This window comes from Chenopodium album, chromosome 22 (genome assembly GCF_948465745.1).
Source record: "Chenopodium album chromosome 22, dcCheAlbu1.1, whole genome shotgun sequence".
NCBI classification, from domain to species: Eukaryota; Viridiplantae; Streptophyta; class Magnoliopsida; order Caryophyllales; family Amaranthaceae; genus Chenopodium; species Chenopodium album.
The window spans coordinates 35,481,325-35,494,373 of NC_137855.1; the positions used below are offsets into that span (position 1 = coordinate 35,481,325).

The 13,049-nt window shown below is 30.4% G+C and overlaps 1 protein-coding gene across 1 annotated transcript; it reads right to left on the reverse strand.

Moving 5' to 3' along the window:
• Nucleotides 1-2,655: 2,655 nt before the first annotated feature.
• Nucleotides 2,656-11,639, reverse strand: LOC145603799 (beta-glucosidase 18-like). Its single transcript, XM_081659783.1, has 12 exons — nucleotides 11,428-11,639; nucleotides 11,265-11,331; nucleotides 8,639-8,697; nucleotides 8,351-8,426; nucleotides 8,108-8,182; nucleotides 6,870-6,957; nucleotides 6,395-6,647; nucleotides 6,036-6,151; nucleotides 5,180-5,435; nucleotides 4,787-4,889; nucleotides 3,909-4,011; nucleotides 2,656-3,048 (listed from the first exon to the last, which is right to left on the reverse strand). The coding sequence occupies exons 1-12, from the start codon at nucleotides 11,587-11,589 to the stop codon at nucleotides 2,853-2,855; spliced, it is 1,554 nt and encodes a 517-aa protein (XP_081515909.1). The 5' UTR covers nucleotides 11,590-11,639; the 3' UTR covers nucleotides 2,656-2,852.
• Nucleotides 11,640-13,049: the final 1,410 nt, after the last annotated feature.

The window sequence follows — 13,049 nt, forward strand, 5'->3', positions numbered from 1 at the left end:
CAACAGTAAGTCTGTAATCCCTATCCAACCATCCCCATCAAGAGTTAAGGTATGTAATAAATATATGGATTACTATCAAGTTGCATGGTGTCACACAAAAGGATAATAGAAAATTATGTACTAAATCTATTCTTCCTGCTCTCCTTTTTTTTTGTTAGATTTATTTCAATGTCTAGTTTAAGATTGTATGTTTTTGAGATGTACTTATCTTGCAAGTCATGCATGCATAGTCAAATAAAAGAGCAAAAAAAATAGGGATAGGGGACGTACTTAGGGCCTGTTCATATTTACTTAATTTCAGTTTAGTTCAGCTTCAATCAGTTCAGTTCAGCTCAGTTCAGCTCTTAATTTCCCTCTCTCATAAAATATTCATTTCAGCTCAACTCAGTTCAGTTCAGTTCAGCTCCAATATTCAGTTCAGTTCAGCTTCAATCAGTTCAGTTCAGTTCAGCTAAGTTCAGTAAATGTGAACAGGCCCTTATTCTCTCATTGTCAGTGACATTATTCTCGAAGGAAAATTTTATTTTATTTATTTTTCTAATTTTTTAATTTTTATTTTATTTTTTTAGTTATTTATTTATTTTATTTATTTTTTTATTTTTTTTTTTTTTGCGTGAAGGTGAGGTTAAAAAGGATAATTTTTTTCACCCTCTTTAACTGAAATTAAATAATACATGTAATTTTTTTCGCGGGAATGAATCAAACAAGACATTATTTTCCTTGTCCTTTATAAATTAAACAATCCATACGAAATCTACCCGTTGAATAGATACACTTTTTTTTTTTTTGTTCCAATAGCATAGTAAGCATACCAACTTTCCAAGTTTCCAGATTCACAAACTTTCATCCAACAAATCAGTGATTTTCTTCAAAAAAAAAAAACTACATTATACACGTGTTCTTAATAACCTACAACAATAGAAAATTCATGAGAATAGAGTAACAACCAACAATAGGAAACTATATACTTCGTATATATGAAGATATTTGTGGATCTACCTTAATCATGTTTAGCTAGACAAATATGTTTATTAGTAGTTGCATATATACTTGCATTAGCTGGATATCAATATGACTTGGTCTTCATATGAAACAGTATTAGCATAATATAATTACTATTAGTACCTAGTCATCATGAAATGACCAAACAACCACCACCTTTGTGTCTTTGTAATGTACAGCAACATTCCTGGCTCCACATAGCTGCGCTTGAGATCTCTATACTACCTTTTTTCCACTCAAATATTATTATTATTAAATATTAATTAATCAATCAATTAATTTAATCAATTAATTAATTAGGTGTAAATAAAAAAGACATTTTTAATATTTGTTTTCTATCTTTTGTCTTAGCTTTATTATGGAGTATTCTTCATTATTAAATTATTGATAATTTTTTGATATAGAATAACAACCACCACCATCTCATTAGCAAAAGGCCAAATTATCTCTTTCACACAAATGTAATAATTATTAAAGTTGATATGGGTTATTGTTCCTTCTTTTTGTTATTCTATGCATGAATAAAAGTGACCACATTATATTGTCTTTTGATTGCACTATTGAAGAAGTTTAGGTTTTAACTTTCTTTATCTTTACCTATGTATAAAAAAATCCTTTTTGTCCATACGATTTATGTAAGCTTTTGTTTCACAAGTTATCCTTCTTCCACTACTAATTCCTTTTGATGGATCACGCATAAAACACCATCATACTACTTATTCTTACCTTTATTTTTTGTTCAAAGAATTAAAATAATTAAAATTATAAAGTGAAAGCATGAATTTTGGTCGATTAATAAACTTAAACTGTTTATTAGTGTGTGTAAATATCATATCATATACTATTTATGGTTTCGTTTGTTATGCAATGAAACTTAATTAAATCTTATGAAAAAGTTGATTTAGGTGTTGTTTTAGTTCAAATCTTGAACTCTTGGATCGACTTGGGTGTGGATAAAAATAGGTCTCCCTTACCTTTTTTTTAGCAAGAAAAAAAAATACACCAATGCTAATGCACGAGATATATAAGCTTGTAAAGTAATATATAATGGGTCAGTTTATAAAGGTCAATGACAAATTTTGATTTTTTTTTTTTTTCTAATAACAATTAGTAGTGTAGTGTATGTAGTTTGGGATGAATTAAAGATTTAAAGGGATTTGGTTAAAAGATTGAAATTAACATTACTAATTATCACCATGAAGTATAATGAATTCAAAGATTCAAAACTAGTCATTTCAAATGACTAAACTTTAGGTCGTCTAGGTAATGAAGTTAGGTTAGGTTAAGGTTCAAGGTTCTCTTCATTCAATTTGATAGCAAATTGAGTAAGCTCCAAGGTTTTGATTTGAATTCATGCCGAATCAATAATATGTTAAGTTGGAATTTGAATCAAGTCAAGAAGTCAAATTGAATTTGGGTTGATTTTAGGTTTGATCAAGTCGATTTTAAATAGTTATGTACATACAAAATATATAGTCACACATTAGTATAATAGAAGTCTTCTTGAACGAATTGTCACTCTTAGATATGAATTCTACCTGTAGTATTTATGAATACTACTTGTAGTACGTATTTAATTGATTTCAGGTTCTAATAAACAACACCTTTTTCTTTTCAATTGGTGCACTGCATAAGTGGTGACACTTTGAAAATTGAAATAGGATCCTTATGTCCAAATAAATTGGACTCTTGATCTTTATGCATAATAAAACAAAACAATTTGTGTTTATCAATGTATATATAACTAACATAATGAACAAAATTTGCCAATGAGACCTTATATTCAAGTTATCATTAATTTTGCTCATACATCATTATCTTAGGTATGTGAAAGAAACAATAATAGGATGCTAAAATGTAGTAATAGTTGATGATTGTTCACCATTTGCAATGAAATCTTTAAACCACTTGGCCGAAAGTCTAGGCGTTCGCTTCATGGTGTTCCGATCCACATGATAGAGCCCAAAGGTGATGTTATAACCTTGTATCCATTCAAAATTGTCCATCAAACTCCATGCAAAATACCCTTTTACTTTAGCTCCTTTCCTATCATTTTATACCAACATTAAGTGTGCTCAAATTAATACAAGCCCATCAATAGAAACTTTTAACGGTAAATCTACAATTGAATTCTTCAATATTTTTATTTTATTTTTTTCGGGTACGTAAATCTGATGTTTTAAATATCATCTCTTAGTATTCTTTATATCAAATTGATATTCACAAGATGAAGCAAGAGTTAATATTAACCATTATATGATCAATGATTGTCACAAAAATTATACAAGTAGTATGAAAGTTCTATTTGTCTATCTAGACTATAGCATTGTTTTCTTAACCTATTGATAGTTACATTAACTAATAACACGAATTTATACACAAGTAAAACTACAAAATTATATTGTTGATTTTTTTTTTTTTTTTTTTTTTGGAATTCAAGCATTACTTTCAATACAAAATTCCGCACATTTACCTAATGAGTATTTCGTACTTTTAATGGCCAATTATTACGGTCGGTAAATATAACTAATCTTATTGTAAACCCCCAATATTTAACCTAGCTAGGTAATATAGTATATAGTCACTCAAAAAAGTAATAACATGTTGTTCCATACGGTTGTAGATCTTGGACCAGAAAGTATAGGGGGCCATGATATAAACCAGTCAAAACTATAGATATCAAACAATTGAAACATGATATTTTATATCAATATTTTATGCATTGTATTTAAGCTTGATAAAACTTAAAAAAATTTCCGGGCGCTAAGCCCTTATGAGCCTTAATGAAGGTCCTCCCTTGGACCTAGGCCTATTAGCTAGAGCTTAATTAATTAAATCAGAAAGATAATAATGTATTAGTAATTCAATCTAATGATAATATCAAGAGAATATTATTGAGTTCTCACCTCATAGCTTTGGACATAGCTGCGAGATATGTTTGGTGGAATTTAATCCTCTTAAAATCATGTAGCAACTCTGTTCCTTCTTGGTAATTCGGTGGGCAGTATCCTGTATATTACACCGAATGAATTGAAATAAAATTTACGCACTTTTTATTACCAACATTAGCAAAAGAATTGTCAACATTAATCAATGTTAAAAGCCAATATATATGCCTTGATATTTCAATACATATGTTGTAATACTTGTGAGTTGTGAATCATAGCTAATTTGGCTAGCTAACTAGCTAGTATGGTTCGGAGTATAATCTTTAGCTCGGCTCATTAGCATCGTTTTTTTGGTGTTTAGAGAGCCACAAGGGCGAGTGATGAGAATCGATCCCAAGATCACTTGAAACCGGGAGGGGAGCTCTAACCACTTGAGCTATCCCACACTCTCTCACTAGCATCGTTATTGAATCATTAAATCTATGTGTATGTTTTCTTATACTCGTACGTAATTGAATTGATTTTGCTTAATCTTTCTTGCATTTGTCATAGCTATCTATTTAATTAAATATGCTACATTTGTTATTGTGGAAGACTCATGAAACATAACATGGAAAGTATTTTTCTAAGGCTAACGGCTCATCCAATGTTGTCTGAATTTGTTTTAAATAAACCTTTTTATTTTATACGGAGCATGAACTTATATGGAGTATTACCTAGAATTATCTAAATTATACTACGTACTAGAATAAGATAAAATAAATAAGAATGAAACAAATTAAATAGATGCTAATTTTAGTGTAATTTTAAGAATAAAAATATGATTCTACAAAATTAGAGTACCTTTGATAAATGAAATAAATCGAAATAGATTGTAAAAGAGAAATATTACTTACCATTTTCAGTAATATAAATATTGGTATTTGGATATCTCATACTCAAACGATTCAAAAGCTTCTCCATTCCATAAGGTACTATGCGAAACCCAAAAACGCCCATCTGATAACATATGTAAAGAATATATATTTAGTACTATTGAGTTGAATTCCATTATCACTAATTTCTACAAAGTCTTAGTGGTTGATAATCTATTCGATGGGTAAACCAATTGTTTTCCCATATCACTCCGTACTGCCAAACATAGACAATCGGAAATGAATCTCGCAATAAACACCTTATTGTAGGCACCATTATTTTTCTCCTTCCTCATCGTTCCCTCGCCCTTTCCTCTATTTTGTTGTCCAAATAAAGCGTAAAAGTTTGAGTGTAAAGGAGACGGAAAAAATTACCTCGTCTCCAATGGGTATACCATTCCGAGCTATCGCCCTGCCAGTAAAACCCGCGATAGAGCGATTTTCCGTTGAGGTGCAGTCATTGGAATTGAAACAGTCAAGTGCATAAAATGTGGAGTAATGATTTATGCCTATGAAATCAATACTTCCTTTCAGTAACTCTACTTCTTCTCTACTAAACTTTGGTAAGTCCTTTCCAAGATATTTACGCATCAAGGCAGGATAATTTCCATGTATTAAGGGATCAAATATCCTGCAAATTAAATCAATGTGTATAATTAAGCAAGGACGCATTCGATTAACAAATCAAATTATGTTAAAGTTACGCCTTGTTCACTTCACCTCAAAAAAAATAATATTAAGTAAAAATAAGGGCCTGTTCACATTTACTTAATTTCACTTCAGTTCAGTTCAGTTCAGCTCCAATCAGTTCAGCTCAGTTCAGTTCAACTCTTAATTTCCCTCTCACATAAAATATTCATTTCAGCTCAATTCAGTTCAGTTCAGTTCAGTTCAGTTCCAATCAGTTCAGTTCAGCTCCAATCAGTTCAGTTCAGTTCAATTCAGTAAATATGAACAGGCCCTAAGTTCATCAGTTCAGTAAAAATAATTCAGTTCAGTAAAAATAAGTTCAGTTCAGTAAAATTCAGTTTTGAAGAATTATAATTGAAAATCAGTAAAAATAATTTCAGTTCAGTATAATTAATTTAAGTTGAGTAAAATAATTCAAGTTCAGCAAATATAATTTTGTTTTAAAAATAATTTCAGTTCAGCAAATATAAGGGGAAGTGAACGGGTAAACTTATTAATAATTTAATTTCATATACGTAGTACTATATATTGTCATACATACCAGTGGATATTGAAAGCATAAGACCTTTCTACAGCTTGGTTGCCAAATTCATCATTCGTGTATGGTTCATAATGGAAGGCATTCGCCGTTAAACCGACGATTCCACCTTGCTTAGGCTACAAGAGAAACGAAGCCATGTCAAAATGACATTAGTTATGGTTTTTATTGAAGTAATGAAGTACTAGTACATAGAGTATGTGCAATTAATGTATGGTACGTATTTATTCAGTATGCGGTGTGCCTAATAATAATTTAAATATGAAATATAGAGGTCAGAGTTGTGCATTAGCAAGTATGTCGATCAAGTGATACAGTTATTCTAAAATAGATCGAGGGGTATATATAGAAGTTATACATACCTGAAAATGGTTTCGGTATAGTTTAACGGCCTTAGCATGTGCAATCAACATGTTGTGAGCAGCAACTAAAGGTTCAACGTCTGAGTTACCAGCTGAACAGTTACCAAAAGGAAGTGAACAACGTCTTGGTGGAAATGTTCCTCTCATATAAGCGAATAGAGTGAATACATTAGGCTCATTTATAGTCATCCAATTCTTCACTCTATCACCGAACTTTTCAAAACATAGCTTTGCAAAATAAACATAATCTTCCCTACACAACGTATGACATAATCAAACTTATGTGTTACATTTTGCAAATAAAAGCAATAAAAGAAAAACATGGATCGGAGTAAATTATTCTCTTAATAGACAATCCAAAAAAGACGTGTTAATAAATGCAAAGTGTGCAAGTATTATGTGTCCCACATTAAAAGGTAAAATAATCAAGTAAGATTTTAGGATGAAACTTCGCTTAATTAGTATTGTGACTTACTGCATGTGAGGACTGAGCCAACCTCCATATCTATCCTCAAGTTCTTGTGGCATATCAAAGTGGTGTATTGTCACAAATGGCTCGATTCCTGCACATAAATTTACAGATTAATGGCTACACAACCTGTACATTATCATTATAGTCGTCTAGTAAAAAGTTTTGAATCATATAAGAAAATTTTATTGCATCTTTGATCCTTTAGTGAATTGCGATTTCCTAGTACTATGATTGTGGATGCTAGGTTCGAAGATAGGGGAGGTTTAACTAAGATACAATCACAAAATTTGATGTTGCAAATGATGTTGACGAAATTTTATCTTAAATCTTATTTACTACCTTCCAAGACTATGATCAATTAATCTACTTGGAATCCATTGTTTGATGAGTATAGGTACTTGCTTAAAAAAAAAAAAACAAGGAATTGATCATGCAACCAAATTGCAGCAATGTTAATTTTAAAATGGGCTTTTTTTTATGGGCTTTAAAAATGTGCTTAACCACTACACTATCTATCATATTCATGTCTTTATATGCACAAGATTTATTTTGTATTAAAACCTTTAGACCCTTTTAGTTTTTGGGTTGTTAATTTTCTCAAGAATAGTTGGCAATAATTTTGCACATCCTAGGGAATTTTAGTAAATTATGCTGGTAGATAAGTCATTTCTCATGTTTCACGATTATATCAACCTCTTTTATCAACTATTTCAAGTCAACCAAACAAAAGCATAACTTGGATTAATTTGGAGTCTAATAGTCTATAATAATGATTTTTCTCTATGTGGCACCTACTCATAGGCCTGTTCTAATATTTCATTTAACGTTGACTTATCTTGCTTATGTAGGTACATTATTTGAACTAATATAAACTTAGTTTGTCTCACATTAATTGTCTGTAGACTTACATATAATAAAAATATGTCAAAAGGGTGGGGTGAGAATCGATCCCAAAATCTCCTGGAATTGGGAGGGAGTTCTAACCACTTGGGCTATCTTCACTCTCTAAAAACAAAATCTCAATATGATCATTTTACATTATTTGTTCGTAAGTCAATATATTTCTGATCTGATTTAATCTGAAACCTAGTCTCCAGTTCTACCTAGCTTTTGGCCTTGGACAAGAATTATTGAACAGCCCTACATAGTACATACCACATTGCCACTTTAAAGAAGCACAACTTGTACAAACTTATTCTAATTAAGATAAGATTTAGTTAATAAATAATTATACTCCGTACCTTTTAAAAGCAAATTGTCAATAATTTTGTTGTAGAACATGACCCCACTTGGATTGATCTCACCAAACCTTCCCCCTGCACTACGTGAAAAGTCGTCTTCAGATATAAGAATAATGGCAAAGAATTTTGAATATTTACGCATTTTTAATTAGACAGCTAATATATCATTCAACTAAATCAAAAATTAAAATAAACAACTCATTTGAATTGAATATGATCATATCTATATATCGTGTTACGTACTTGGTAGGATTCTGGTCCATGAGATTGATAGTCGATAAGCATTTACTCCAAGAAACTCTAATTTATCAATATCTTCCTGTCAAAATGTGACATTTTGCAACATATTAAAGTACAATAGATTTTTTTGCATTGAATTTTATGTACTTTCTCCAACTCTAAAAAGGTTCTTTAAAATTTAACAATATTGTTTGAATAAGAATTATATTTAGAGACATGACAAAAAAAAATAAAAAAAAAAAAATAATAATAATAATAATAAAAAAATTAATACGGAGTAGAAAAAATAACCATGTAACGATGGTAATGATCATCGGCTATATCTCCGTTTTCTCCTCTCTCAGTGTTCCCTGCAAGATTTATATACATCAGGGGCGGATACAGGATGGGTTTAAATGGGTTCATTGAACCCATTGATTTTTTGAAACAAAATTTTAAAAAAAATAATTGGAGTTATTTGTTCAAGATTTACAAGTGCAGCTCATAGGTTATTTATACATTGCATCTTAACTATTGGATTGTAAGAGATCAAAGTTCGAATCCAGTATTCCACAAAACCTCACTTTTATTTTTTTGGGACATTTAGTCAATTCCATCGGGGCTACTGGGCCTACCGGCCCTACCCTTGATTGTGGAGTTAGAATCTTACTTGTTGGGTTATTGTCATTGATAATTGATATTTACTTGTAATATAAGTAATATATGTACTACGTAGTTTTGTTTTTTGGAGTTTGAACTTAGAATGATAGATTGTTTAGAGATTTTAGTTTGATACTTGTTTGATTTTGTTGTACTATTGATGTAATATATTAAAAACTAGAATGTTAGAATTCAGTCCTTTTTTTTTTTTGACAACCAGAATTCAGTCCTTGCTTATGGATAAATTAATAATCATATGAATTTTCCTTTATGTTAATGTAGACTGTAGATTTTTTTGTTTCCACCATGAGCTCAGAGTTTTTCATGAAACTAACGTGCCGAAAACTTGCTTGAATAATACTTTAGTGAATTGTGTCTAGAGAGACTTATTTTCTAGAGTTAGTGATGATGATGTGTATTGACATGCTAATAAAGCATGAAAACTCAAAAAACGTTTTTGTGTTTTCTTTCATTTTTCTAAGTGTAATTCATTTGTAGGACGAAATTTAAACTTATGTATTGAATCTTAATTAATATATATTTCTCTCATTTTTTATACGACTATGAACCCTCCACTTTAGTATGATATTGTCCACCTTCAACCTAACCAGTACAAATTTATTTTTGGGCACCTTCCCAAAAAACCTCATACTCATGAAGTGTGCACTCACTTATAAGGAGCACTTCACCTCCTTACTCCTCCCATGTGGGATTTGAGATGAACAACCCAACAGTAAGTACTCTCTATTTCATATTATGTGCAACATTCAATCATTCATTCCAAACAATTCCTACACATTATGTGCATCAAATGTTTTATTTCCTTTTTAAGTTGTCATTTCTTTCTATCTCTCTCCTCATCACACGTATCACTATTTTTCTTTCTCCAATCAACACTTGCAAACAAATTTTTCCTAATAGTCCATGCAAGCACATATATTTCACATAATATGAAACAGAAGTAATATTTATCATTTCTAGTTCTATAGTCTAGTGTTTGAATCTCATGCGTGCATCAAGCATTTGAACGTAATTTAAACTTCAATGTGCTCCCTTCATGCATCTTGAATAATAACCATCCTATATATTTTATTAGATCATTTCAAATAGATTACATATACAACCTATGTTTAGTTTGATTACTACTTCTCCGTAGTCTTTAGATTAATGTTATAATAATTCATCATATCTAAAATATGTCTTCATCTGATAGTCCAAGGTAATTAAATTTAATAAATACCCGGTACATCATTAGTATTTGTCATTAATCAATGTACTAATTTGATGCAACATCAACAGTACAAAATATAACTTCATAATGAATGTCCAAATTCCTAAAACCACGACTTAGGGCCTGTTCTGATCTACTGAACTGAACATAATATTTTATGAGAGAAGAAAATTAGGAACTGAACTGAAAATAAGGTGAAGAGAACAAGCCCTTAACCTAATATTTTAATAGCCATTTCAACTTCATAATATTGTGAATACTCGTTGAAATCGTCTCAATGAATTTATTATTAATACTCAATTATTCTTATTTATATTTAACGATACTATTGTTAAAAGTTCAGCATCATCATATGTATCAAGTCCCAATGGGATACTTAATAAAAATAGAGGGAACTGGAATTGTTATAATGTTATATGTTTTTTTTTCTACTCTTTTATTCTACATTTAGCGATGCATTTTCCTAATTCATTGAAAAAATATACGAAGTATATGGTCAAAATGATATCTATCAATCTATATGTGTTTGCCATGCCCAGTGTAAAAAAATAATAATAATAATAATAATAAATAAATAAGCTTCATATATATAATGTGTGGTTAACAAATGACAATGTGTTTGTAAAAAAAGAAATGGCAATGTGTGGTGATTGCCCAAGTATTTGGTTGCTATAACTACAATGAATGTTGATATACATTGTCGTTCCATTCTAACGTGTGGCACACAACGCAAGAACTTTATGGTTATGGTCCTTAACTCCTTAAGAACTTATTGTAGACTAGTAAACAACTTATTACAATTTCTTACTATGGAGTAGCTAGTTTAGTCTTCGCCTTATGAAATTAAAATTTCTTACGCAAACTACTACACCAATATCCACCTTGTATAACAACCTTAGGACGTGGTTGTATAATAGACATGTTATCATGAAACTTTTTAACTTCTTCGAAGGAAGTATTATAATCAATTATTTCCTTCCGGCTTTTCTATATTCAAAAATAAAATCGAAAGGAATTTATTGAAAAGTTTAAAAAAGTATTACATACCAGGATGATGAGTGAAAACATCCCAATTACTAAGGGTCTTTCCATCTTCAAGATAAGCTCCTTCTATCTGATCACACAAAAAAAACACAACTAAGTCAATATCATTTTACCCTCAATTTTTGTTAGAAAAGATGAGATAATAATAGAAAGGATGATGATATACTTGGTATGCAGAAGTGGCAACCCCAAAAATAAAATCGTCGGGAAACATCGATCTTGTTACGACTTCTTCTTCCTCTTCGACTTCATGGTTGTGATTGCTTTGAGCAAGAAGAAGCAGAGAGAAGAAGAGGAAGAAAAAGAACAGAGATTTTGGTTGGAGCATTCTTTTTTTTTGAGATAAATTTCTTTTTGGTTATTTTTTAGCATTTTCTATTTAAACTTTCTATTTTTATAACAAGGTTAAGGACATGACGAGTATTATTTAAATGATCAATCATTAACGTTGTTTTTTCTAATATTTGTCATTTTTTTTATTTATCTTTTTTAATTCTTTGATGGTCAACAACTTTTGTTATCCTATGTGATGTGACCAAGGAGAAAAAATGTGCGGTGATTGGTCCAATGGGCCATGAATTAAGCATTTATGTGAATGGGCTACTAGATTATTCTGTACTCTTTAGTTCATTATCCGAATCATCGCTTCCCTTTAATATGGGCTATAATTTCAGATTAGCCATTAATTAAACAATTATCATTAGGTGAAATTGAAGTTAGTAAGTGTTGAGCCCATAAACAAATCACGGCCGAGTGGAAGTATTGTTTCATATTAATCGAGTATAAAAGTAAAAGTAAATATTGGGATGTGTATCCCAGTATTCCACTCTATAATGTTAAGGAGATTGACATATGGATTTGAGATGGAACCTCCTTAGACATATAGAGTGAACACTCGTAGCGAGTACGGTCTAGACCTGTTTATCGGTATGCATTTCTTGTACAAATACAAATACTTCCTACATTATCTTTTGATCATAATGTTGGACTTTTTTTTTTTTAATTATTCATACACTTTCTTTAACCATCTTTCGTGATTTATATCCCTACCTTATAAATAGTAGAAACATACTCTTATGAATAGTGTAATACCAATTACACCCTTCAAAATGTGTATTTACATACATACCCTCATTAATATGTAGATGCTATTTTAATGAATAGTGTTTAGACAACTATACCCTCTAAAATATTTATGTACTTTTATGCTTTCATAAATGTTAGTTGTCTTAAACATTTATACCACCTAAATATAGTTGATTACATATTTTCTCTTATTGTTTTTTTTAAGAAAATTTTCTCTTATTGTTAATTTAACTAATTTTGTGATTTAAAAGTCAAACTGATATTTTCAGAGAAATTGAGAAAAGTTTAGAGAGGAAAAATATAGGAGAAATTGAGAGAATTTTTATTATGTGTAATAATGATATTACAAGCTAAATAGAGTATTTATACATCATCAAAAATAATCTAGTAGCTTCTGAAAAAAGATTCATAAAAATATCTTGGACAAAATATCCATAACTAACTTTCCTGAAAATCAGGAAGTTTGTTATAACAGAATCTAGGTGCCTGTGCTGCTGCTGCTAGATTCTGCTGACTGTGTAACTTCAGCTGAGCTGGCACTTGAGCTATGTATAGCCTCAATACTATCAATACCCCCCCTCAAGGTGGGAGATGTAGAAACAGATCCCAGCTTGCTCAACAAATACTGCAACTGAGGTGAAGAAACAGACTTAGTAAATCAATCTGCTCACCAGTAGGAAGATAAGCCAACTGAATCAACCC

What these genes read in the sequence shown, in the direction of transcription:
- LOC145603799 (XM_081659783.1), bottom strand. Translation starts at nt 11,589, where the DNA reads ATGCTCCAACCAAAATCTCTGTTCTTTTTCTTCCTCTTCTTCTCTCTG. An exon ending in ATCATTACCATCGTTACATG is followed by an intron (nt 8,427 to 8,638) that starts GTTATTTTTTCT and finishes ACATTTTGACAG; the next exon opens with GAAGATATTGATAAATTAGA. An exon ending in GCTATGTCCAAAGCTATGAG is followed by an intron (nt 3,049 to 3,908) that starts GTGAGAACTCAA and finishes ATAAAATGATAG; the next exon opens with GAAAGGAGCTAAAGTAAAAG.